The following is a 25,917-nucleotide window of genomic DNA, read 5'->3' on the forward strand; positions in this document are numbered from 1 at the left end:
TGAAAGTAATAGCAACTTACCAAATGTATTTCAAGCAGAACACAGCCACGATGCTACAGATCACATTATTATTATTGCTGATAAAACAGATGAAGAAAGTGTGCAGTTTTATTTCACAGCACTAAAAATCCAAAATGAGTTCTCAAATGCATCCAGTTAGTCCCACATTATCACAAATTCATGTCGCATACAGCGATTAGGCAGCTCCATGCTTACCAGAATTACAGTAACAGTACTTAAAAAGAAGGAAAAATGAGTTTGCCAGAAACATTAGTAAAGCTTTAGACATACAGCAGAATTAAATATATTTCAAATGCATTCAATGCCAGTGTCCAAGAACACTGTCAGTATTTTTCATAAATGAAAGGTTCCAGTTTGAGTAAAGTTACAAACGGAGTCTTCACCGGAGGACTGACTCGAGGTGTTCTGTCAGAGATGCGTGAGGGAAGAGAAAGCATCGTTTTCCACGCAGGGCTTTTTCAGGATGTGGTAACTTGCGGTGCCATTAGATGTGGTAGCCTCTTCACACCCTGCTCACTGAGCTAGTGCCAACTTTAGGGAAATACTTTGATCTGTTTTAGTTTTCCTTTTTAGACATACGCATGTATTTTTGGTTGTTTTGCTCTGTGTGTGTGTTTTGCGTTTTTTTGGTTTTTTTTTTTAATAACAGGGTCATCCTGAAGTCACATCCCTAGCAGTGAGAATTAGTCACATGGACAAGTGCCTAGCACATATACACAGGTCCAAACACTCCTGTTGCTACAGTTGTGCCAAGTTTCCACATTCAGCCTCTAGTTATGCCAGCTGAGTGAGTCAGTGCAGCCTGTAAATACAGACCCGTACAAACCAAATGGCACACGTTTCTCCTCAGTTAATTGGTGATAGCCACTGAAGCTACATCCACTATGCAAGAGATACAGTGGACCTGTACTCCTAGGCAAAATAGGGAACAGCCTCTGAAGAGTCATCTGTGAAGTCCCTTGCCCAATATTTATTTATCATACTATCAACTTTAATGCAGAAGCGAATGATGTTTCACTACAGAAGGGATTATTTGGTTCTTCCACCTTGTCTGGCACATGATAGAAAAAGAAAAAAAAGAAGAAAAAAAAGAGGGTAATGTATTCTTCCTCTGCAAAGAAGGCAGCCTTATCTTTTAACAAATAGGATGGGTAAAATCAATCCAACACAAAACCGACAAATGTAAATCTTCCATTCATCTCTGGCAGTCAGGCTTTCATCCCTTCTGTTCTCAACATGACTCATCACAGAATAGGATGACTCATCCACAAAAAATTGTTCAAAGGTGAATTTTCTCAATCTTACATCTGCTATTTACCAAACTTTACTGCCTTTAAACAAGGTTTATTCTTTGTAGCTTGCCTCAAACATTGTCCTGCAATAAAGTTCAAAATTACTGTGGCAGATGCCTCTTATGATCGATTGACTCAGTCTCAAAGCAGGATCATGCTAAAAAGGAGACATAAAGCTGATATAAAACAGCAGTAAAACTTTTATGCTGCTGCTGACAATTATCCTGACCTACATTCCTATGTGTGTTTAAGTACTGATTTCCTCCCTAGCCATTCACCTATTTCAGAAACAGATCCACAGAGCTAAAATACACAAGTATTTTACCAGGATATTTATGCTAAAATATTCACCATTTTTTATGAGTATCTTCAGTGAGCAGAACCACGGTCTCCATAGAAGTCAGTGCACTAACAAAACAGGTTTCTGTCTCACACTGTAAGGAGAGCCCCTAACTTAAGTTACGACAGCAAAAACAGATGAAAAAAGTCATCACAATCATTTCACTGGTAAAATGATACTCTAAAAAACAGGTTTTCAATTGTTCCTTAACTTACAGATATGTAAACTCAGATTTTTTTGTTTGTTTGTTTAATACAGCTACATAAAAACAAGTGACAGAAGCCTAAATCATCTAGGAAAAACAAACAAACAAACAAACAAACAAAACACTGCAGACTTAGTTTAATTTCTAAATTGTGAACCATTCCAGGTTTCTTTCTCTCTTTTTTTTTTTTTCAACAGTTAAGTTCTCAGTTCTGCAGGTGAGGCTACCCTGAAGTAAATGAGGGTATAAATGTTTATATTGCATACAATACCCTGCTGTAACCACTTATGGCACCCCTTCACCCCCCCCCCTCCCCAGTGAACACAGCAAACTACCTCTCACTTTATGGGCTGAGCTCTGGAGCACTCGTTATAGGGTGCAAGTGCTCATTGCAGGAGCACCATAAAACCACACCCTCATTTGTTTTGGGACAGCTTGTTCACCCAGCTGTTCCCTTAGGGACAATGAAGGGATTTTAACTTGTCTTGCTTTTTTTATTTCAGGTATTTCTGGACAATTATCTTCGTTATTCCTTTTTCTGCTTTACTGTAGTACTCTAAAATACTCTATATTTTTCAGCAGCAAGTAAACCTGCTTTAAGTGCAGACACTCTCAAAGATCACTGGTACCTTTATGCAATTCACGTCTTTAAAACCAGCTTTATTTCAAGAACAAGCTGGCATATCAAATATAGAAGGCCTATGTAAGTGATACCAGGTTCAGTGCTTTAATGCTAGCGGAACTCAGGTCTCAGACAGATACCTTTCAAAGTCAGAAGCTTGCCCCGATTTGGGGTTAGCAATAATCCTGTTTCAAGCAGGATGGACTGGAGACCTCCATTGGTCCCTTCCAACCAGAGGCTCTAAGAAAACTGCCAGCATATGAGGAGGACTGGGATGTTCAAACCCCTAACAGAGCCTACCCTGAATGCCCCAGCCCAAACATTTAACACAAGGAATTGATAGTGTCAAGTAAAAGGAAACACCAGACAGCTGGAGAACAACTGCTGCATATCCTGGAGCACTTCAAAGGAAAAGTGGCTATTTCCCACTCCCTCTCTCTTCCCCAGCCCCTTCTTGTTGAGAACTTACCTACCCTGCTGGCTAACTTGCTATGCTGGATGGGTCGATGAGGACTTTAAGAACTGTAAATCGTTGGCCCTTTTCAGGCAGATAATGCACACAGGAACACAGCAAGTCCTCCTGCTTTTAGTCCCCAACTGAGATGTTCACGTGGTGATGTCCAGGGAGAAGTTGGTCAGCTGTGGAGAAGAAGTTTGTACCCTCTCCCTCCTAGAGGCTCAGGAAAAGGAACAAAAATGCTCACAGATTTGGATTATTTCATGCCTGACATAGGAAAACAACAGCTAACAAACAAGGCAATGCAAAGCAATACTGAATCAGTTCAAGCACCTTCAGCTCTGACAAAATAAAATATTGTCCCAGCTCTTAAATCTATCTACAGCACATTCATAAGAGGAATGACCTAGGAAATTACTTATTCGTACACATAAACATATCGGTACGCTTCATCTTGCATCACATTTGTTACAAATACTCAGTGACATTCCCATTACAGAATTTGCTTTTGTACTTTTGCTTATGTAATAAACAAACAGTGCATTCAGCTGACCAAGACAACCCAGGGAAATAACGGCTATCAAATCTGCAAGTTTAGAAAGTCCACACAGCAGCATCAAATCATAGAAAGTGCTTGTTCGCAACTTCTGTTGAAGAGAACTGAGAGCGATTTCCAAAACATCCACTCCATTTCATTCCCTCAAAGTTCGTCAATGGCAGTAATATTAACCTTTGGCAACTCACACACTTCTTTGAAGTGACAGTTTTGAAGGATGTCCTTGTAATAGTCCTTGAAGTCTGCGTAAGTAGAGATGGTTTCATTTGAGTGATGAAACGGCATCAGCTTTTCATTCAACAACATCTGCACTTGATACTCCTCTTTAGAGGTTTTCACTTGATCACAGTGGTAAAGCACAAATACCAGGTTGGCTGCATAAGGCACAATCCGGCCAGTGCGAAATTTCCGATGCGCTTGCCTGATGTAATTGTTTGCCCTGAGAGGCTCGTCATCTTTGAAGAAACCCATAAGAGCAAGCAGTGGCTGAAGTGTCTCTGCATGCCCAACTTGTACAATCAAAGGTGAAGAAATGGGTTTTGAACTAATAAAAGAAAAAACAAAAAGAGCAAAGGATCAGCAAGAACCTGTGTTTCAAAACAAATGTACCAACACCACAGCTGTCAGCAGCAAAGGCTTAAAGAAGCAGACTTTGAACTTGTTTTACTCCAATGCGCGATAAGAACCTGTTCGAGTATTTCAGTACACTACAGGCTTTTTTTTTTTTTTAAATAAAAGTACCTGAGCTCTCTAACCTATGTTTTGACCCACATTAAGCTATTGGATCTTACACAGAATGTAGAAATTTGCAATAAACGCAATTAGGTTATAGTTAGAGCATAATACAAATACAGGAAACAAAAGCAAAAGCCAGATTAATGGTGTGCACCCATACACTCAGGATATCGCTCGGAGTTCCTGTGTAAAACCAGTTACTAGTGCTCTCCTCAGGTATGGAAAGATCCTTTGAGCACAGTACAGCTGATATACTGGTTTGTGATGAAATACGTTTTTCAATAGCACTGCCTCTTCCCATCAGGGATTTAGAGAAGGGCAGTGAATCTGGAAGGCTTTGTTAACACGCAAAACAAACCTAGCCCTTCATCTGATGCGGCTGGAGTGTCTGTCTACTGTCAGCACACAGGAAGGCTCGAGGACATCCCGTTACTCAAAATTTCCTTAGCACAGATCCATTGTGAACATGTGTAACCATTCTCCCATCACAGGCTGCTCGGAAAAACTGCCTGAGATTTTACTTTATTTTACCCAAATAAGCACAACAGGTTTAAAAGATTTGCTTTAATACAAGCCCATGACTAAAATCTAACATCTTTTCCTAGGATGCTGAGGTGCGTTTAATAGGAATAATTAGTCAGTAGGGTTTTTTTTGTTATTCCCTGGCAAACGAGACGCAAAAAGTAACCAAATGACAAAATATAATGAACTATGAAGAGAGCTCATCCACAAAGACCAATGATTTATTACTGAAACACAGTATTTTTCTTAAACTATTCTAAATACTTAAAGTGATTATGATTTTTTTTAAGTCTTTTTAATAAGCTTCTTCCGAAATTAATCCTAGGTGTGGTGAAGAGAAGCCCATGGATTATCATCATTTCAGACCTGGAAAGTGTCAAGGGTTTTAGCATTAATTTTGCTAGATTTGAGGAGTAAAAGCTTTTCTGATTGCTGTCATACAGGGTAAGTGACAATTCAGTTTCAAGCTGAAAATTACACCTAAGCACAAACTTATCCGCAGATTAATTACAGTAAACCCCCACTTCCCTCTGACGTAACCACAACCCGCTGATTGCCTGCACGGCAAACAAATTAGTGCCTTAACACGCAAGCTGCTTTTCTCCCTGGCGCACCAACACTGGCACAGGACTTGAAATAGTTTTTCTTGCCTGTCTCGATGACCACCAATGCATATCGTGCTAAAACAAGAATCATGCTTTAACAACATACTGACAATTGTTTTTCCCTGTAATACAGTTCAACTCTTTGGAAGGTATCTCAGTTTACAGGTGGCTAGCATACCACTGGTTGGAAGGAAAAAAAAAGTTTCCCTCCACAATTTATTAGTGCTATTTATAAGCAGGTCTACTGCTATTGCTGATTCTTGGGAATACTTGCTCACCAAAAGGATTCCACTCCCTTAGCACACAGGCCAGCAAATTAAGATGATGATTCAAACCACTAACACAGGCTAACAAAAAGGCAGTTTGTTAGACAAGATGTTCCGCGCTGTTCAACCAAAGGACAGGTAAGAGCTGGCTTGCAGCATGAAGAAGCATCAGCCAAGATGAACATCTGCCCTGTGCTGCAGAGAAGGACGATGGCTTTTTGGAGCCATCTCCAAGCGGCCCTGGGAAGCGCAGGTCGCTGGCTCTAGCATGTGTAAATCTCATTTAGCTTTCGTGAGACAAAAGGTGACATTTGGCAGCGCTCTTGCTCACCAGCTGCCAGTGAAGTCCACCCACAGATGAGGCACATCTTGATTGGCCTGGAAAGGAGGTGTTTCCTCTGCTCGAAGCCAAAGCCTGAAGCAACTGAAAAATGTTTAACCAGGGGGGCTTACCTGCAGATAAGAACTCTGACCAGACTGGCAGGACTTCAGGATGGGCTCTGTGTGACCTGCTCAGTAGAGCCATGGTGTTTGTGCACTGTGAAACATACCTTGCACAGCCCTGCTCCCTGGCCACCCTTCTGCCTATCTTCCTTAGACATGCACATACGTCAACGCACATACTCATCCCTTAGGCACAGCCTTTCAGAAAAAAAAAAAAAAAAAGGAAGAAAATGCAGAAGCCTGCCTGTTTCCCGTTCAAAAGAAGTGTTACAACCACAGAAGGTTTTTCACCCTGTCTCTTTGCTACATGAAAAAGCGTCCACTCACCGAAGCCCCTCTTCCAGCTCCTCCAGAACCAGAGGTCCTGCCTGCATTTCTCCCCTTTTTATTCACGACCCTCCCCTCTGACTACTTCATTTTCAACTTGTAAAGCTTTTGTATCCTTCAATCCCTTTCTCCTTCCTTCTTCCTCCTTTCTTTGTTCTCTCCTGTTGCTCATTTGACCAGTCCACTTATATCCCCCCACTCCACACACATCTTTAGGGAAGTCTTACTAGTTTTTAGGATGCATTCACATCCCTCCTGTCAGTCAGTGAACGAGAACAGCAACCAAAAATGCATGCCTAGAGAAGACAGAAGGATATTCCTCTGGCCTACTACAATTTCCAGTTCAGAAGACTGGGCCAGATCTGCAATTTTCAAGTCCAGTGGGTCTGATAAGATCCTCCTACAATTCTCCCTAGTGAGAACTATTTGCCTTATCTTGTTTTTATCTTGAATAAATGTGCTGCATTTGCAATGCCACTTAACTTCTCACCTCTTTTTCCCAGTCATTTACAACATGCTGAGCAGCCCAGATATCCTTGCAGATATATCTCCACCGGTGACCTGCCTCTCCCAGTAAAATCGATCATCTATCCCTACCCTCCATTTCTTGCATTTTTATTCTTCTTTTGTACCCATGTAAAGACCTTCCCCCTTAGCTCCAGGCTGCTTGATTTCTTTGGGTAAGGAAACCATTGAAATATTTTTTGGAAATCTAGACTGTACCTCCCGGGTCACCCTGTTGGTATGCTTGCTGATCCTTCCCCAGAGCTCCAAGAGATGTTTTCTTTTCAAAGAACCATACTGACACTACTCCGGTACATCAAGGTGCCTATTCATGCTAGCCTCAAGTGTTATTTCCATTAGATTGGCCTATGATTCTGATTCTCTCCTGGAAATGCTTCTTCATTTACCCTTTATTTATTGGTTTTCAAATCATCACACCTGCCAGCCCCCAGAAGCTTCTTGGTTGAAACCACTGCACACTGGCTGTCATTTCAGCCATTTTGTCCCACTTCTCTTAGCACTCTTGGGTGAATACCACATGGCTCTGGCAACTTGGTACAGCTGCATTGCGTCCCAGCAGCACACCCTTAGACGCGTGCCTGTTTCTAAGTGTAGTGGTTCCTATCTCAGAGTTTACTAAGCAGGGAAGCTAATAATGTACATATTCTGCTGAAGTCTCCAAAACAAGTGTTACTGTCATGTAGGCATTGCTGACTCCACCAGGACTGGATTTCAAACATACACACCCCCAAACATCAGACATGCTAAGAAAAATGCATTTAACGCTGTGGCCAGCCATGCTGGCTTTACAGCAAGATTTGGTGTTACTTTCTGGTTGATGCTGTCAGCAATTCTAGAATGAGAGTAAATCACAAAAACGTGGGTAGCTTCTTGTTTCATTTTGTGTTTTTTTTAAACCAAAACAGTGAAACATACACTTCCGAAACAGCAAAAAAAGTTATAACATGCATACTTACACATAGTTGCACACATCAGAGTGAAGTTTTAAAGAACAAGGAAAGAAAAACTCACAAAGACAAAACATGGAACAAACAAGGCAGTAATGCTCACTGTAACTCAAGATTTTATTTCAACTCTTCACCTTCTGAAATCCTCATGCTGAAAGGTCACAGCACTTGGGAGGTGAAGCAAACTTCTCCCATTGACAGCCATCCCAGCATATTATTTTTTTTTATAGGGATTGAAGCTATTTCCTTATATTATACAATCCTGTGATTTCAAGAGCCTCTTCATCACAGCGTAGTTGACAACCTCCTTGGTTTCTCACCAGCACTGGATATTTGATTTCTGTCTAGGACTACTCAAGCACTCCCTGTTCAATCTCTGTGGTCATGACTCCAGTTCATACTGAGGTTTCGTACTATCTAATGATAACAATAAAAATCGCCATCAAGGTTAAAACACAAACAGTAATATTTTTAATTACGGTGAAATCAGTAAAGATTGCCTCTTTGGAACATGTGCAAAGGTTATTATTGCCCAGACATTTCTGATAAAGTCCAAACGGGAGCCCACAACGCCATCAGTACAACACTGATAAATTTAAACAGTAGCACAAGCTAATAAAATTCTGAAGGCCTGAGATCTCCACACTCAATATTCTTTATGAACAACTAATTACTCAGTATCACTTAACAGTGGCAGACAAAGTTCTTTGCATCATACTCAAGTAATTGCTAATGATACTCCATGCCACTTTTTCCCCCCCCTTACTGCAGTAGTCAATGACTTGGGAAAGCACACTGACCAGTAGAAAAAAAAATCTCCAAAGTTTCCAACTTTCAAGTGAGATGAAGAGACTGCACATAAAACTTTGCAATAAAATATTTAGAAGTTGTCTCAAGGTCATTGCTGGAGATAGGTTTCATATTCATTTTACGAGGAACTTCCGGCAGAGCACAAGTAGCTCTCACTGGGCAGAACAGGAGCAGAGGTCATTCACGAGATGTGGGGACTTCAGCTACTGAACTGCCCTCGCTGTAACCTTTGAAGTCTGACCACAGCTGAAAATGAAGAAGTTACTGAATGCTCATCAGTACAATCCTGAAAACTAAGTTTAGCCATGGAAAAAAAGAGCCCTGTGGAGAAGCATGGATATGGGATTTATCATTCAGGCAACTTCCAGTTCTCCTTCTTCATGGCAGACTTGGGGGTAACCATGAATCTTGTGCCTCAGCACACCCATCCTCAACACTAGATTGTTCCTACTCTTTTAGGACTACTGAAGGACCTTAGGTATGGAAGAAATAACCTTTCTTTTAAGCAAAGTTTCTTTCCTAAACACTAACATGACTTTTGGCTAGAAGCAACCCAAACCCCAAGAGATAGCGGGATAAGAAGAAACATTTCCTGCAGCAACACTTACCTGGCCAACCTTAAAAACCTCATGTAAAAATTCCCCTAGTAACTTCAAAGAAGAGTTTTAGCAACCATTGAACAAGAAATCTTAGACCACATTCTGTCCTTATCTCCACCCCAACACAAAAGTGAGGATGAAGGACTCAAACCCCTGTATTTTTAGCTACGGGATGAATTCTCAACCCCTACCACCTTCCTCAGTGATTTATTTCTGGAAAAAAAACAGCAGGAGGAACCCTAAATCTGCAAGTGAACAGAAGAGACCAGGGAATGCTGGGGCAGTGGTGAGACTCAGAAGCAGCAGAAATACTCAGAGGTGTTGCTCTGAGTGATATTACCAGTTGGGAGAAGAAGAAAAATCTGTTAAATGGTATTAAGCCCTCCTGTGTCAAAACTTCACCTTAAATAGTAGAACAGACTGCTGTGCTCCTTCATTTTCAGAATCAGTACCAACACAATATGCCCTCGCAAACACTGACAAGATGAACATTTTCTTCTTGTCCAGCAAGAACGTACACGAGCTCCTTCATAGCAAAGGCAAGCTTGAGAAGCTGACAAGAATACTCAAAACTCATTTAAAATCCTCATTAAAAAGCAACAGCCCATATCTAGTTCCACAAGAGCTAATCACCCAAATCTACCTAAGCTTCACTGTGTTTAACATCATAGCTTCTGTAGTTTCAAATGCTCCTTTCCAAATGAACTCACCTCTCACCTTCTTAAGGACCTCTGAGATTAAATGCATTATGGTATCAGCAGCATACTGATACTAAATATTTTTATGTTAATTGCCAAGGAGTTTTTTTTTTCCTTGTTTTTGAATTCCTTAGATAAAAGGCTATGACTATAAAAATGCTGAGTTACCTTTTTAGAGCAATTCTGAGTATGCAAATATTAGGCAATTAATCTGAGATTAATATTTGAAAGGCATAAGCAATACTTTAGACGCCTAGGTCCAGGCAGATGGATGAAGAGATGCTTTCACAGGGAAAGTCCCCTGGACTACCCTAGGATCTGGGAGAAGTCAGCAACCATGCACACGCTTCAGAAATCCTGGCACAGGGATGCTGTGAACACACTGCACGCACCTACAGAGACTTTCACGTCTCCACCTGCTTTCCCCAAAAGCACCCCTTAAGCATGTCAGAAGCCCTGTCTTTGAAAGACGAAGCAATAAAAAAAAACATGCAATATGGTATGAAGTGCCAAGGCCAAGCTATTAGAGACATTCTTGTTTTATTAGTGAACATTATCCCATTTCTTTGGTTTTCTGAAAATGAAAGCAAGAGCTGAGTATTTTTCAGGTCCCCTAACGTAAGCTGTACAGTCTATCCACCTGTAGAGCTGCCATGCTGTTGTGTGAAAAGACCATCTTATTCGAGCAACACATTCACCCAGCACATACGCGTATTCTCAAGTCAAGCAACTCTGTTTTAGTAAGGTACATGTTCACCGACACCTCTGAGCTGGCTCTGCAAGGGCCACCTTGCACCCGACAGCTGCCCCAGCTCATGACGTGCACTTCAAATAATGCAAATACCACGGCTGAAATGTTATGTTTGTGTGCCGCAGCCCTCTGCCACTGGGTGGGTGACTGAACACACTAGTTTACAGCCACCACCAAGGGCTGCAGGACCTCCTGAACCTGCTGATGCAGCCAGAGAGTAGAGCGCCTGCACTGCAGAAACGCACAGCACTAAACAAGAGTCTTACTGAAAGAAGTCACTGAACAATTTGGACCCAAGCAACGTGTTTTTGTTTTTTTTTCAAATGCAGGTATAGTTTTCACTGAATACATGGAAACTTTTTGTTCTGTTCCCTTCCTATATACTATAAAAAACAGTTGTGAACAGATAATGGTTTTCGGATCACATACTGAATTGGTTTATACTGAATCATCATTCTGAAAGGAGCAATTAAGGCACAGTATTTACTACTAGATGACTACAGGAAAGTTATCATTCCTGTTGTGAACTGACCTCCAGAGAGGGAGGGAAGTAACAGAGAACAATAAAACCTATCAATAAATTGTTAAATTAAGCTGTTTACATTATGGCTCGGCCTGGTATAACTACAAAGATCACCTTCAATCTTGAACTAAGTTCAAACACAGATATATATATATATATATATATATATACACACACACACATTTAAATACCTAGAACCTGGGTAGTCTTGGAGGAAACCACCAAATATTTAGCAATGTGTGCAAAAGCTTAGTATTTTGAAGCATTAGCCACATACTGTAAACACTGAGATGGCTCCAGAAAGCGTACCCCCCAGTTTGAAGAGCCTTCTAGAAATCCATTTGGACGGTACAGATAGTAACAGGTATTTTACGTTCTCCTTTGGAGCAAGAAAGGCAAACATTTAATATCTGAAGCTAGAAGAAAAAGTATAAAACAGCTTTAGTGAATAGCTGATGATCTGGTAATAAAACTTAGTAAAACCAGGAAACACAAAAGACCTAGCTAATGCATTCTAATGCTGCAAATGTTAGACTGTTGGTTACTTTACCCTTGAATGATTAAGTTAAGCTTTTCTTTGTGTAAGTGTGGTGAAAATGTACTTCATCTGGCCTCTTAGTAGCTCTTGTATTATCTGTGCAGATCTCTGCCAAAAAAGGACTAGCTTTGTTAAATTATTTTCTTAGATGGATATGCCGTAACCTCCCATATAACTAAACTAGAAATGAAAGTCTTTTCCTTTGTCCAACAGCTGTTTAGCCCTTAGCCTGAGACAGAGTACTAAGGAAGTCCAGTTATGGTAGCTGTTGCTATTACAGAAATTGTTCCTTAACTCATGAGAACTACCCAGCAGCTGCCTAGTTCTGGCCCAGGAGTAATTATGTTAGGTGCTAGTGAACCGCTGCTCTTGCCATTCCCGCAGCTGGCTGGTGGATGCGGTGCCATGCCCTGGATTATGGTGCCGCTTGGGAAAACACCACGTGAGGAGCTGTCAAAGTGACGTGTGAGCACGGCACAGCAGAACCCATTTAGAAGGAAGAGTGAAATACTGCCAGAGCAGAATTGGTGAGCCTGTGGTTGTCATGTAGAAAATGAAGAAAGAGGCAGATGCCCAGCCTATCCCTGAGCAGCCGGTACCACTCCCGTCCCCCAGCCAGCCACCCCACATTAACTGTCCAGCATGGTACGGAATACCCCTTTGGCCAGCTGGGGTCAGCTGTCCTGCTTCTGTCCCCTCCCAGCTCTGCTGCACCCCCAGCCTCCTCGCTGGCAGGGCAGTGCGAGAAGCTGAAAAGTCCTTGACTCAGTGTAAGCACTGCTCTGCAACAGCTAAAACAAGTAGGAAACATTTCTTGTCAGAAAGAGCAGGCATTGGATGGGTTGCCCAGGGAAGTGGTTGAGTCACCATCCCTGGGGGTCTTGAAAAGACGTTCAGATGTAGAGCTTAGTGATATGGTTTAGTGGAGGACTTGTTAGTGTTAGGTCAGAGGTTGGGCTAGGTGATGTTGGAGGTCTCTTCCAACCTGGGTGATTCTTTGATATGCAAAGTATACCACAACCAACTTTTCAAACCCTCCCTTGCTCAATTGTGTAGCTATTGAGGTTGCTACATTTGTCTAAGATTAGCAGCTTCATATTGCAGTAACTACCAAAACACTGATTTCTCACCAACACGTACAGGTCCTATTGGCAGAGCAGTACACACACCTTGTAGACTACTGTGAAGCTTGGCTAACAGATTGAAAAGTTGCTGGGGCAATCAAGAGGGACAGAGGAGATTCAGGGTATGGTTATTCCTACCATCAGCACCATGCTAGGAGGGAAAATCTTAACAGGTTTTGGGCTTTAACTATCCACAACTTGCACAACTGATGCTGAGTTGAGAACGTATCAAACACTTGAGGAATGCTCCAAAGCAACAGCAACAAAATGCTTCTCTCCTAATTACTATTTTGACGTGCTGCACCTATCCTAAAGGGTGTGGGTCTCCAGATGCTGCTCTTCACTGGTTGGATACATGCTGGGGCCCACAGATGTGCCACAAGGAACTCAAAACTTCTTCCAAGGCAAGGAGATACTCACTGATTGCTCCTCTTTATACCATTGTCAAAGCCTGCCCCAGAACCACAGCTCTGGCAAATTGAACAAATAACTTCAAAAAAACACCATCTGGTTAAGAGCAGCCTTGCACGGATTCTTACACAGCAGCACAACAGCAAGTGGGCATGAACATATGCATTGCTACCTGGCAGTTTTGCAGGTACAACACCTTCTACTTATAATGAGGAGTAGGGACACTTTCAGTAAGGCTCCAGAAGGGGAAAAAACCCAACAGGTTAGGGAAGAATATTACCCCATGGGCTTCTCTGCCACATAGTTGCATAGCCTGATTGGGTTTTTTATGTGTAACAGGCAGGCTTGGGAAGAATTCAGTTCTTCTCTCTTCACAAAAACAAAGTGCTTTATGGACTCAGACAACTGCTCAATTATGCCATTTCAGCACAACTCACCTGGTTTTTAAAGTTACAGTCAACTCCTATGATACAACTTTTTTTTTTTTTTAATTAAGATGATTTTTAAGGAATAGAGCCCCTGACCTCACCCTAGAAACGTGACTACTACATTTCCTTACAGACAGGTGAAAAGGTATGGAGGAATGTCATCCTGAAAGACCCTGTTGCAATGGTGGTAAGGTCTTGAGGAAAAGATGTTTTCTACCAAAGAATTAACCTTTACTGGACATTTACATTCTATTGCTACTGAGGATGCAGAAGAATAGGGTCCCTGCATGAGCGTGCTGACAGTAGGTGGTCACTAGTACAACTATCAGTAAACGCAGCATCAGGCCCCAGCTCCTGAGCACAGACAGGTGCTGCAGTATCTTTCCAATGGCCCTCTGGATGGGGACAGTTGACAAGAGTAAGTCTACAGTGAAAATCCCTTTCACAGCCTTCACAGCCACTTTGCTGCACAGCAAGACCTACACAGTGGAGAATACTGGTGGTTTAAAACAACTGTTCTCTTGGAATATATATGATATTAAAGATCCTCAAATGTCCAAAACTTTTTCGCTGCAAACTGATGGTGGGACTTATTAGCCACAGATATTTATTAGTACTGCAGATACCTTCATATGAAAAGTATCCCTAAAAGGCTGGCAAGTAGGATAAAAGTCAGATAACGCTGTGCATCTGAAATGACGCTAGATATTCAAGTCCAAGACACTAAAGTTGTAACTCAGGTGGCTCAGCAAATGCCAACTCTCTGATGGTCTTATAGTCAAAATCTTGAAAATTGGAGAGATTTTCGTAATTTTCTTAAGGGTAGACTAATCACCAGCAGATGTTTTCTCCAGAAGAAAGAAGAGTGAGCTTTAACAAGGTGACAAATTAGGCAAATAACTTGAAGGCTGGTGAACAATCAGATTGCAAGGTCAAGAAAAGTTTCATGGAAGAAACAGGGTTACAGTAAAAACTCTCTTTTTAATTCAGCTGTGACTAGGAATGAAAACAGGACAAAACTACTAAAAATAAGTATTTGAAGTATGCAGTAAAATGCAGAGCTGCCAGCACCATTCTCCACTGACAAAACTAGAGCAGACTGGCAAATTCAGATGCTCTAACTTCTTGCTGGAACAGAAATGCTCCCCCTTCTGCTTCTGGATAGCCCAAATTAAACTTTTCAGAAAGACGGGAGAACCTGGAGCAAAGATAAGGCTCTGGAAGTAAAATTATTCTTACAGTTGCAGAACAAAACAGAGTTAAAATCAGTGTTTGACACAGCTAAATGAGACAACATTTCATCACCACACAGGTTCTTTTTCTAAGTAATAAACTGCTGCAGATGTATTTAACCTGTTGCACTGTACCACTAAAAATAAAAAGCAACTGGCACATGCACAACCAAGTATTTTCTACTGTTAAAAATGCAGGCATAATTTTCATTTCTATGGTTTCTTGTTCTCAGCCGTACTCTCAAATTGCTGCAGGATCCTGGATAAGTCTCTTTCCTTAGGTGAAAAAGCATTAATTGCAACTCTACTCTTTAGACCACAAGAGATACAAGCTGTTCGCCATTGGCGGTGACAGATTGTCCATATAATTTTAAGTGCGCAGGCTATCCAATTCAGATCAAGTCTTCAGTGTTTTAAGACTGCCACCTGATGTCATGGGATGGGGTTACATGCTCCTTCTGTACAAGGCACTGCGGAAGTTTTCAGTTACCACTTAGGAAGGGATCCAGTAAACAGACTGCTCACCAAGCTTTGAATTCTGCAAGATTTTTAGGGTTCCCATTCATTACACACACACAAACTCTCTACCTGCTTCCCTCTGGGGCAGCAACACAACAAAGAGACTGACATGCCGTAACTGAGCTTGTGCAGCCAAAGCCGAAATGCAGGAGGAAACTGTCTCTGTCCTTTAGTACGCTGCCTCTAACGCCTGCTCTTCCCCCAGGCTCTGCTCTTGTAATTTAGGGACTGCTAATCTACTTCTCAATAAATCACAAGCGCAATGGATTTTGTCAACTACGACTTTTTCTTAAATATTAGTATTATTAATCTAACAGGGATATCTTATACACAGTTAAAATGCACACAGCTCCTTTATAAATAGTCAATGTAATTTAAGGATTGAAAGGCTGTCAGTGTTCAAGGAGTAAATACACTAAAAGCAAACAAAACTGATTGTTCTCCTCACACAAGTCAAGCTATGTTAAGAAGTTATTTTTCACTTTTCAGAAAGGCGGAACGGTCTTAAGGGTTTTGCTTGTCTGCTTTTCTTTTAACCTGCACTTCATCTTCTTATTCCCAGTTCTTTCTTTCTGTCTTCATAGAGGCAGAGACACAGCATACGACAGAGGCAATCACAGCAGTGTTCCTGTCAATCTGTTCGCAGTTGGATGCTAATGACCTGCGGCCTAATGCATCTTTTATTTAGCTCCCTAGTAGGCTGAAGAAAGGATGCAGGGAAGGTTTATTTAAAGGGCAATCTAGCATAACCACAGCTTTGACTCTACCACTATCAAAACGAGAGGGATCACTGACTGACAGCCTTGGATTTCCAAATGCCAACGCAATCATTTGAAAGCACAATGTCTTAAGCCAGCTTGGCTGCAGAGGGGTTGCCATCACCAGCCACTTCCTGCTGCCCACCTTTCCCCCACAGCAACTAGTCCCCAAAACCAACCTTATTTCATGCTTGCAACTGCTGCATTTTAACCCGTTCATGGCAAAATGAACAGGGTTGTCTCCTTTGTGCTGGCTGGTGCGCAGCACAGCGCTGATTCAGAAAGGTAGAGGGCCACATGCTGCCCTCCTCAGCCCTCACCTCTAGCCGTGGACAGCCCCTTCCTGGCACTCACATAACCATAGAGCAGGATCAAGGAACCAACATGGATGCTAGCATTGAAAAAGCCTGCATGTAGATCTCAAAAGGCACATTTTCAATTCCTGCTTTACTAAGCTGATACTCTGTTAAAAAGGACACCTCAGTCGGATTTTCTATGTGAATCCCAGAAAGTAATTAAGATAGATAGTACTTGGATTGTTTTGCTGAGAGAGAACTCCACTTTAGATCAAAGAAACCATGCTGTGTACGAAGCATGACTTCCACATTCCTGCAACTCCACAATCTGGTGATCAACACAGCACATCTCTCTGCATCCAACATGGAAGCACAGCAAAAAAGCCAAGCATGAGTTTGAGAATTATGCTTCAATTGACTTAATACATGGTTCTTCTATCACTGCTCACATCTAACTTGGATCCTCAGTCGGCAAACATCTGAAGGAACACAACTTCTTTGCAGTCCTCTCTGCTGTGAAATGATCAGCATCACAGAACACCCAGAGCAGCTTGCCCAGGACTATGCCATGGTGGCCTTTGAAGATCTCCAAGGAGGAAGAATCCACAACTGTATGGATCATTCCTCTACTCCAAAATGTCAATGATACTTGTAATTTCAATCTGACAACTGAAAGGAAAGAAAGTGCTTTCTAAAGTGTTATCAAGCAAAAAAATCCATCCATACATCCTCAGACATCAGTTACTCATGCTTTTCTTTCTGAAATATATATATTAAAAAAATAGTATTTTTCTGCTGGGTATTACATACATACATACATATTACTTTAATATACTAAATTTAGAAGTAAAGTCCCAAGGATGCTAGGAATGCAAGAACTTCTGCTGCATATAACTAATATTTGCAATTCAAAGCTGAATTTGCTTATTATAAGTTACAGTTACTCATAAATTGATTCCTACAAACTATTTAAAGGTACAATATTTATACAATCTTGATATGTCCTCGATTTTATGTACTTTGGTAAACACTTCCACACTTACCTACTGAGGTACTAATTCACGTGGTTGATCGCTAAGCTATGAAATTTGTAATTCCTCTGTTTGAATGACAAGCATTCACACAGGTAGTAAATTAATTCGCGTATGAAGGCACTGTATTTAACCTAAAGCAGCTCTCAAAAAATATATTACTGGCACGTGAAAGCAAATGCAGGTAATTCTGTGACATAAACATCTCAAACTGTAATTGAAGCCTTTGTTTTCTACGCTGTTTTCTCCATGCCACAACAGATCGCTACTGCTGACTGATACCAGCTGACAGGACTAAACAATAGAGAAAAACAGCACAGGCATGCCATCTTTAATTTGTAAGGAAGCATAAGGGCAGTTACACCCATGGCACTAGAAAGGCTTTTTCGAGGGCTGCACAACTTAGCGGAAGCAGTACCACTGCTATTCTTCCTCCACTGACACAGGATAACTGTTGTCAAATCATGTAACTACATGAATACAAACCACTTTGTCAGACCACCATCCTTTGAAGGTGCTTGTGGTATCTTTAAGTCTACTAATAGTTACTTGTAATGTCTAACATCTTCCTACACCTACAATGTTGCTCCCAAATGGCAGTTTTGCTGTAGAAGAATAAGGATGTGAAACCAAATATGCAAGAAAGAGTTCTTGGACTGGCTGGCTAAATCACCAGCTTTAGATTCATGCAACAACCCAAGGCATTTACAACAACTTCAGGACTGAAGAGTGTTTCTCCTGTTTCTACAAGGCACTGAGTATACCACCTGAAGTTTGCCCTTCTGTAGTTAAAAAGAAGCAGGCATGACAAAGGCTGGTTTGCTGTTACAGCTCAAGACTGGGGATTCTGCAACCAGTGGTTCTGCTCTAGAGTCACCAAGTGTTTGGACTGATTTGGTCTATTTATTTTTCTGTAATTACATTTAAGCATGTTTAATCTGAACAGAAAGCTTTAATAACGCAAGAGATTCAAATCAAACACATGTAGAAAGAAAGAAAGATTTTCACACCAAAGAGCTTAAATAGAGAAAACAGAATGTATCACGGGGACTTTTTCCAACACAGAGTCCTCCCATTTGCACCACAAATGTGTTTTAATGAAGACTTTTTGAACAGAAAGTTCATTGTTTTAACTCAATGGCCTCTCCTCAAACTGTGCAGGACACACAGAATACCATTGTCAGACACAGTAATTGGCTGTCCCTTGGAGGCCTGTGCAGATCAATAGGTTAAAATATGGAAATAAATTTGTTGTGCACAAGAACATCAGTGGAAGAAAAAATATATATACTCTTTACAGTAATACTGCTCTATTAAGCATTTGATTTTCTCCATTACAAATTCTCCTAAACCAAACTCTCCTAACATCATTACGTTTGGAAATGTTTTACTTCTATTCGCATTAAATTTAACTCAGGATTGATCACAGAAAGCTTGCAGTCAACACAAAAGGCCTTTTTTTTTTTTTTTATTTACCTTTTGCTCTCTTCCACCGCTTTGTCCAACTGCTGGAAGATATCTTGGAATAAAATGCAGCTGGAGCGACTATTGATGTCATAGCCATATCCTCTCTTCCAGTATTGCTTCAGGTCATTCAAGTATTCCAGTACCTGAAGTTACACAGTTCACAAATTTTTACTACTGCACAAAGTAGAAAAAAACCACAACACAGAGCAATGACGCTACTGCACACTGAACGAAATAAACAATTCTTTGAAAAATAAAATAAAATAAAAAACAAGGTTCCAGCTCAAACTGTTTCTGCATGAAACCTGACACAATGATCAGACCTAAGAGCCACCAGATTCAGCATCTTGTGTGCAACCCTGCTCAGAATCAGGGCTACGGAAAATGGCACACACGTTTCCCCACACTGCAGTAATTTTTAGCCCCGGGCTTTAAGCAATTAGTTGGTTTTCTAGAAATTTAATAGACTTCAGTAGATTCTCCCCCACAGTAGCGCAATTTCCCTTTTCAGCATATCAAGTTTTAGCCTTAACAGTATCCTGCAGATTGGCTTCTAAATGTGGAAAAAAAAAAGTTTCACTGGAACCTCCTGCTAGCTTTATTTGTTACCTTTTAGTTACTGTACATGACAAGACAATCACTATCCACCACTGTAGCATTTCTGATTTGCAGTTGAAAATTTTATGAAGGTCAAAAATCCCCAGCTTAATTAATCATTCTTCAAATGGAAACAACTCCATTGCTTCAGTAGTTTGTCATATTCTGTCCTCTTTGAGATGTGGGAGACCAAAACCACATATATCTCAAGAGAGAACTGCATCTTAGATTCATGTAAGAGCACATGAAGCTCTCCTTGTTTTTCTCTATTCCCTTTCTTATAAGCATTAAAATTCTTTTTAATTTTTATTCATTAACTCCATTGTAGCTGACCTGCCATTTTCATGTATTTACAGCACCAAAATTTCACTTCTAAGTGGCAAAAAATTGATCTGAGTGCCTGCCACCTAAACGAAGTTTTATCTTCTTATCCCACTGCATCATTTTACACTGAACACCATCTGCCACTGGACTGCTGGGCAATTCAACCTTGCAGGGTCCATCTGCAAAGCTTTTCAAACACCCCATATTCTTAATATCCCAAGTAACTCTGTTTAATCAGCAAATTTTCCCACCTCTCTGCTAAGTTACTTATAGAAATAGTGAATGGGACAGGTCTCGGCACAAGTCCATGCTAACCCACCTCCTTTTTGAGAGGTGGCCACTTAACTCCTGACTCCATTGCCTACCCTTATGTCTACCTCACGTCTGTCTATGCAGAGGTCCTCCCTCTTCTCCAGGGCTGCTAAGCTTACTTTAGAGCCTCTGCAGGGACCTTACCACATGTTCTGGAGTGCTAAATAAACGTCATCGCCCTTAATCCCCATCTCTCTTGACCCAAAGAACTCTAAAAAGTAATCAGATACTTTTTTTCAAAAAGGGGAATCCAAAGCAATTCATATTTATCCAAGTTCTACAAGCTTTATTGACAGGCATTAGGTTTCAAGATCTGATGGTCACCAAAACCAACTAGAAAGAAGTCTTAGAGGATCTGTAAGACCTCATTTGCTGTCCTCTAGAATTGAGACATTTTATCATACGAAAGTATTATATGCAAAACACAGTTGTCCACAGCATTTCAGGTGTTACGGAAAAAAAGGCATTATATGAATTAAGTGCAATGAAAAAAAAAAAAAAACAAAAAAACATTTTAATCAGGATGAATCAAAGCTGCACCAGTATTTAAGTCGGAATGAAGAAGGGTATTTCAGTCCTACTGTTAGATTGATCCAGAGTTCTTTGTAGACCAAAGAAGCTCTTCAATAGGTTGAAGAACAAGGGGCACAGAACTTACAACTTCTGACTTTGCAAAGGATCATATCTGAACATTAAGACATCTTTTGAAGGCTTCTCAAATCTCTCTCCCCTCTACATTCAGCACCTACCTTGGCATCCTCTTCACTGAAGAGCGAACACCATGGGGAGGTCACATTTTTTATAGCCAACTCATATGAGCAGGTGAGAAAAGCCACTTGAACAAGATCTGCAATAAATCCAAGAAACCAGCAAAAGATAAACCACCACTACAGAACTAGCAACTTTCTCCCAACTTTCCCCTAAAACTAGAGGTAATTACAAGTTAGTGATGAAAACAATCACCAGTCCAAAGGCCAAGCCCAACAAAAAAAAAGTTTTCAACCGTTATTGTGCAGAAACCAAGTTCAGACTGCAAGTCTTCACATTACATTTGGCAGGAGGGGGGAAAAAACAGAGCACATTCCACACCTAACACTGTACACCTGCTGATGTACATGCTATAGGTGTTGATTGCTGGTGTGTCCTTATCACCACAAAAGATGCAAGAGTGGGTGGAAAGTGTCTGCTTAATGCAGAGCAGTCTTTGGCTATCACTACTCAAGCTCTGCATTAACAGCTGAGTTTACATAGCAGAGCGCTGCAGCTTTGGGATTGCGTCTTTAGGGGGATGTTGGAAAGGAGAGCAGTGTGCCTACTTCTGAGGGCTCCCCCATCATTTAACCACAGCAGGAAACCTGGCACTTCTTTTCTGGGCAAGTGAAGGTGCGATGTGGACGTACAGGTCCACCTTTTCCATGGGTTATTTGGGTGTTTGAATTGTAACATGTTTTACAAAAGAAGCACTAAAAACATAACGTCATATCCCTTAAGACAAAGGTAAAGATGGTATCACCTGTACCATAGTAAGAAAGATATTTTGAAAGGTGTTTTGACCGTTGACTAACAAGCATTCGCTATTGCAACACTGACATACATTTCGTACACCTCACGCATTTCATTCCTCATCACTGCGACTAGCCTAGTTTAGCGCATATTTAAAGTTACCTACTCTGCATAACTACAAAGCATTTTGGAATTCTTTTCAGTCAGACTCAGCCCTGTACTGACATGAAACAGGCACTCATTACCTGCGTTTAACTCCTCCACTGGCAAACACAAGGCACTTGCTACCTTTTCCAAAACCTTCCTCATCTCAGGCCCCTCTTTGAAGGCATTCACTTGGTGCATTGCTGTATCGTTCTCCTCCACGAAGGCTACGAACTTGTCGCAGTGATCGAAAAACCTCATCAAGGCGTCGTTCACTTCGATCTCCGACTCTGAAAGCAAAAACCCGTTCTCAGCGCAGCGCTCCTTCCCCTGGCAAGCGACCAGCGAAGGGGAGGCTGCGCTGGGGGGTCCCGCCGCCCACGAAGGGGCGGCTGGCGGGAGGCTGCGGGCGGCCGCGACACCCGACGGCCGCCGCTGTCCCCGAGGGGGCCGGGGCGCCGCCGCCTCCGCCCGGGGCCGGCCTCGCGGCTCCCTCAGCCCCGAGCGGGGCGGCGCGGGCCGCGGCGCTCCCCCGGCCCCCCGCACCCCCGGCGCTCCGCGGGAGGCGGCGGGCGGGCTCACCGTCGCCGCCGAGGCTGAGGGAGGGCCCGAGGCCGCGGAGGAAGGCGGCGCTGCTCTGCAGGCAGCGGTGCTTGGAGCTGCTGGCCAGCGCCAGGCGGCGGCGGGCGGCGAAGAGCGCGGGGAAGCGGGCGGCGAGGCGGCGGGCCAGGTGCTCCATGTCGCGGCGGCCCTGCGGCGCCAGCCGCCCGTCGAGGCTCTCCTCGTACCACATCTGCCAGGCGGCCAGGGCGGCGGCGGCGGGGCAGGCGGCGGCGGCGGCGGCCGGGCGGCGGCGGAGGCGGCCGTGCAGCTCGGCCAGGCGGCGGATCTGCCCGGCCGTGGGGTAGCGGGTGCCGTGGCGGAGCAGGGCGCGGAGCTGCAGGGGGGCGCAGGCGGCGGGCAGCCGCGCCCCGGCGGCGACGGGCCCCAGGGACAGCGGGTCCTCCGCCAGGTGCGGGTTCACCTCCTCGTAGCGGGACTTGGTGCCGAAGTAGCCGCCGAGCCCCGCGCTCGCCGCCGCGGCCATCAGCAGCGGCAGGAGGCAGGCGACAGCGCGGCGCGGCGCCATGGCGGCGGCTGCAGGAAGAGGAGGAGCGGGCGGGCGGCCGCCGCCTCTCGCCGTCCCCTCGCCCCCGGCGCCGCGCCCCGGCTCAGGGGGCTGGCGGCGGGACGGGGCGGCCGCCGGGGCCGGGCCGGCGGAGGCGGAGGCTCCCCTCAGGGCCGCCGCCTCGGCCCGGGCGGGCGCCTGCCCTCGGGGCTCCGGGGCGCCGCCTGCCCTCGGGACCGCGGTGTGTCTCTCCGACAGGCTTTCTGTTTTCCCCGCAGGAGTCCGTCTAACCCGAAAGCGTTTCCGCGGCTTGTGGAACAGCGGAGGGCTTTGAGAAGCGCGGCGTGTCAGGCGGGAGCCGTGTCTGGAAAGCTGCTGGAGGGGGCTGTAATCCCCGCGGCGGCGGCGCGCCGTGAGCCTGGCGGCGGTGGGCCTGGCGGAGCGTAGGAACGCAAAGAACAGAGAGAGGCATCCCGTGCCAAAGCCTGAGTGACACATCGGGCTGTGAAACAGCTTGGGCAGAGGCGTGAGCAGAACAGTGCATAAGCAACACATCCCCCAGCGGTGAGGATACTTGCTTCCAAGAAATCTCTCACTACTGAATAGGTATCAGCTAAGGAAATCGGGTTATTTGTAGCAGAATCCAGTCTTGAGATGAACAAAAACATCTCAAGTCTCAGTCCAAGACAGAACAGTATTGTTTTGGGCCCAGAGCATGGCCTGGGGAGACCTGTGCTTTATACACACAAAGCACTGGCTCTTTGCTTTTCCCTCCCTGCCTACACAGTCAAGATGTTGTTTACCACAGTTGAGAATTTTCACTGAATAACTTGATTTCCATGGGGTATTTATTCAACTAGGCAATTTTCTTTGTCGCCTGACCTGTCTCCCACTACATCAAAAACCAAAACAAAATGTTAGTGCAATCATATGCAAAGGCTCACACAGTGTAGGCAATGCCTTTATAGCTGATAGAGAAAGAGGAAAGAAAAGTATAGGGGTAAGGTATTTTAAAGCTAGGTATATATACAGGGGTAGGTATTTTAAAGCTTCAGGGCTAAGTTACGGGCTATCTGTTAAACCAGCTTTGACAGCTGTCGCACAGTGATACTGTGCAGGGCTAGTTAACAGGATTCTTGGTGGCGTTGGGAAAAGAAACAGTATTGCAAGGTAAATCACCTTGTTGAAGTCTTTGGCTTGAGCCTCCTGAGTGTGAAAGGTTACTTCTCACCAAGCAGAAATGGAGACCTCTAGGGTATATAGTAAAAATTGTTGACAGCAAGGATTCTGTTCTGTGTGTTTCACAGAGACGTATCTAAAAAGGGATCAGATCTTAAAACCTAGCAGCAAGCATGTCAACTGTCAGCAAATTAATCTTACTTGAGAAGTAACGCACCCAGTTATTCTGGCTGGGCTTCTGTTTCAGCTGTGTCTCGCTCACAATGCACGGCATTTGACTGTTTCTGTTGCTGGTCATAGCCTGTTCTTCTGAGCCTTGCACAGATTGACGCAGCTACTGGGATCCCTAGCCAGTTGTAGTAAAGTACCAAGTAAGTACAGTGCTAACAGGCAGCTAGATTTGGCATTCGCGAGCTAAGTTAAATTTCTGTCTTCTTTTCAGAGATCAGGAATATTCAAAGCAACGTCAACTTCAGAACAGAGGAGCTGAGTCTGATTATCAGAACACACAAGATAGTTTTGAACAAATGCTTACCAACCTAACAATATGTTTCCAGTTCCACATACAATATGGTCAGTTCCTAGAGTTTTATGTCATTTTTAAAATATTCTCAGGAGTGTTTTCATGCCCAATGTTAATTTACACCAGTGTTCTTCATACCAGTTTCTATCATTACGTGTATCAGCAAGACCCTCCTGCTGTTTTGAAGCTACACTAAGGATATTAAAAAGGGCAAACAATCCCACGGTGATTCAGAAGATGATCTCCCCAGTAAGGTGGAACACCCACTGTGCCCTGTTTTAATTGCTAGCACATTCAGCAGATAAACAAACTTAATGATTTCACAGGCATTTCACTGGTCACGGAGATGTGTTGCAAAGGGCTCAGATTAAACATGGAAAATGTAACTTTGTTGAAGGTGAGGCTAATAACTAGTTATTAAAAAAAATGCCTACTGTATAACACAGTGGTAATCAAAATCGGTGGGACAAATAAAAGTGTTTTGATATTTTGTCTAGTATAGCTCTTTTCATAGATTCATAAAATCACAGAATGGTTTGGGTTGGAAGGGACCTTAAAGATCATCTAATTCCAACCCCCTGGTATGGGCAGGGACACCTCCCACTGGATCGGGTTGCCCAAAGCCCCACCCGGCCTGGCCTTGAGCACTTCTAGGGATGGGGCATCCACAGCTTCTCTCAGCAACCTGTTCCAGTGAGGAACATCACTTATATTTTTAGATCTTTTAGATGCTTGAAAATACAGAGTGTTAATTTCAAGTGTGATTAAATAAAAACTAATATGTGGTGGTAGTTTCCATTCTGGAAAGGGAACTCTATGACTTGAATTCATAGTGAAGACAGTTACCCCTGACCATGATCTCTAACATGCTCCTATCACTCCTGTTCCTCTGGAAATATACCATGGAATTGCTCGGTTGTGTATTTTGGATGTCTTTTAAAGGATTTTTTTCTGTGTGTCTGTTTGGGAAAATCTTATCAATACCATATTGTTCTTTGAGAAGCCACGTCTAACTATTTCCCCTTCTTAGTATGTTTTTGAGAACGTTAAGGAAAAGATTTCCTTTTACAGTGTTTCATATTTGAAGTCTGTGTCTGTAGCAGCCTCTGTGGCCTGTTGGTTTCCCTGTGGTGGGCCATGCTGTTCTTTTGAAAATCTGCTCATGGGATCATACAGAA

General features: G+C 43.0%; 1 protein-coding gene and 1 long non-coding RNA gene across 6 annotated transcripts; one reads left to right on the forward strand and one right to left on the reverse strand.

The window, feature by feature from the left end:
* Positions 1 to 23,076, reverse strand: MINPP1 (multiple inositol-polyphosphate phosphatase 1). 2 transcript variants are annotated; one of them, XR_004777356.2, is made up of 6 exons: positions 22,512 to 23,076; positions 22,031 to 22,219; positions 21,032 to 21,129; positions 19,059 to 19,192; positions 2,950 to 4,037; positions 1 to 1,072 (listed from the first exon to the last, which is right to left on the reverse strand). XR_004777356.2 is itself a non-coding variant. In XM_035538333.2 (5 exons), exons 1-5 carry the CDS (start codon positions 23,056 to 23,058, stop codon positions 3,638 to 3,640), a joined length of 1,368 nt encoding a protein of 455 aa, XP_035394226.1. In that variant the 5' UTR covers positions 23,059 to 23,076; the 3' UTR covers positions 1 to 3,637. The 2 variants fall into 2 exon arrangements, 1 of the variants encoding a protein (XP_035394226.1); XM_035538333.2 differs by having other exon boundaries at positions 1 to 4,037.
* On the forward strand, positions 22,585 to 25,651 carry LOC118243856 (uncharacterized). 4 transcript variants are annotated; one of them, XR_004777359.2, is made up of 3 exons: positions 22,585 to 22,659; positions 23,316 to 24,587; positions 24,659 to 25,651. It is a non-coding gene; the product is annotated as an uncharacterized LOC118243856 (long non-coding RNA). The 4 variants fall into 4 exon arrangements; XR_004777361.2 differs by having other exon boundaries at positions 23,316 to 23,601; XR_004777358.1 differs by lacking the exon at positions 22,585 to 22,659 and adding an exon at positions 22,851 to 22,941.
* The last annotated feature ends 266 nt before the right edge of the window (positions 25,652 to 25,917 follow it).

The sequence above is a fragment of the Cygnus atratus genome, chromosome 7 (genome assembly GCF_013377495.2).
Source record: "Cygnus atratus isolate AKBS03 ecotype Queensland, Australia chromosome 7, CAtr_DNAZoo_HiC_assembly, whole genome shotgun sequence".
NCBI classification, from domain to species: domain Eukaryota; kingdom Metazoa; phylum Chordata; class Aves; order Anseriformes; family Anatidae; genus Cygnus; species Cygnus atratus.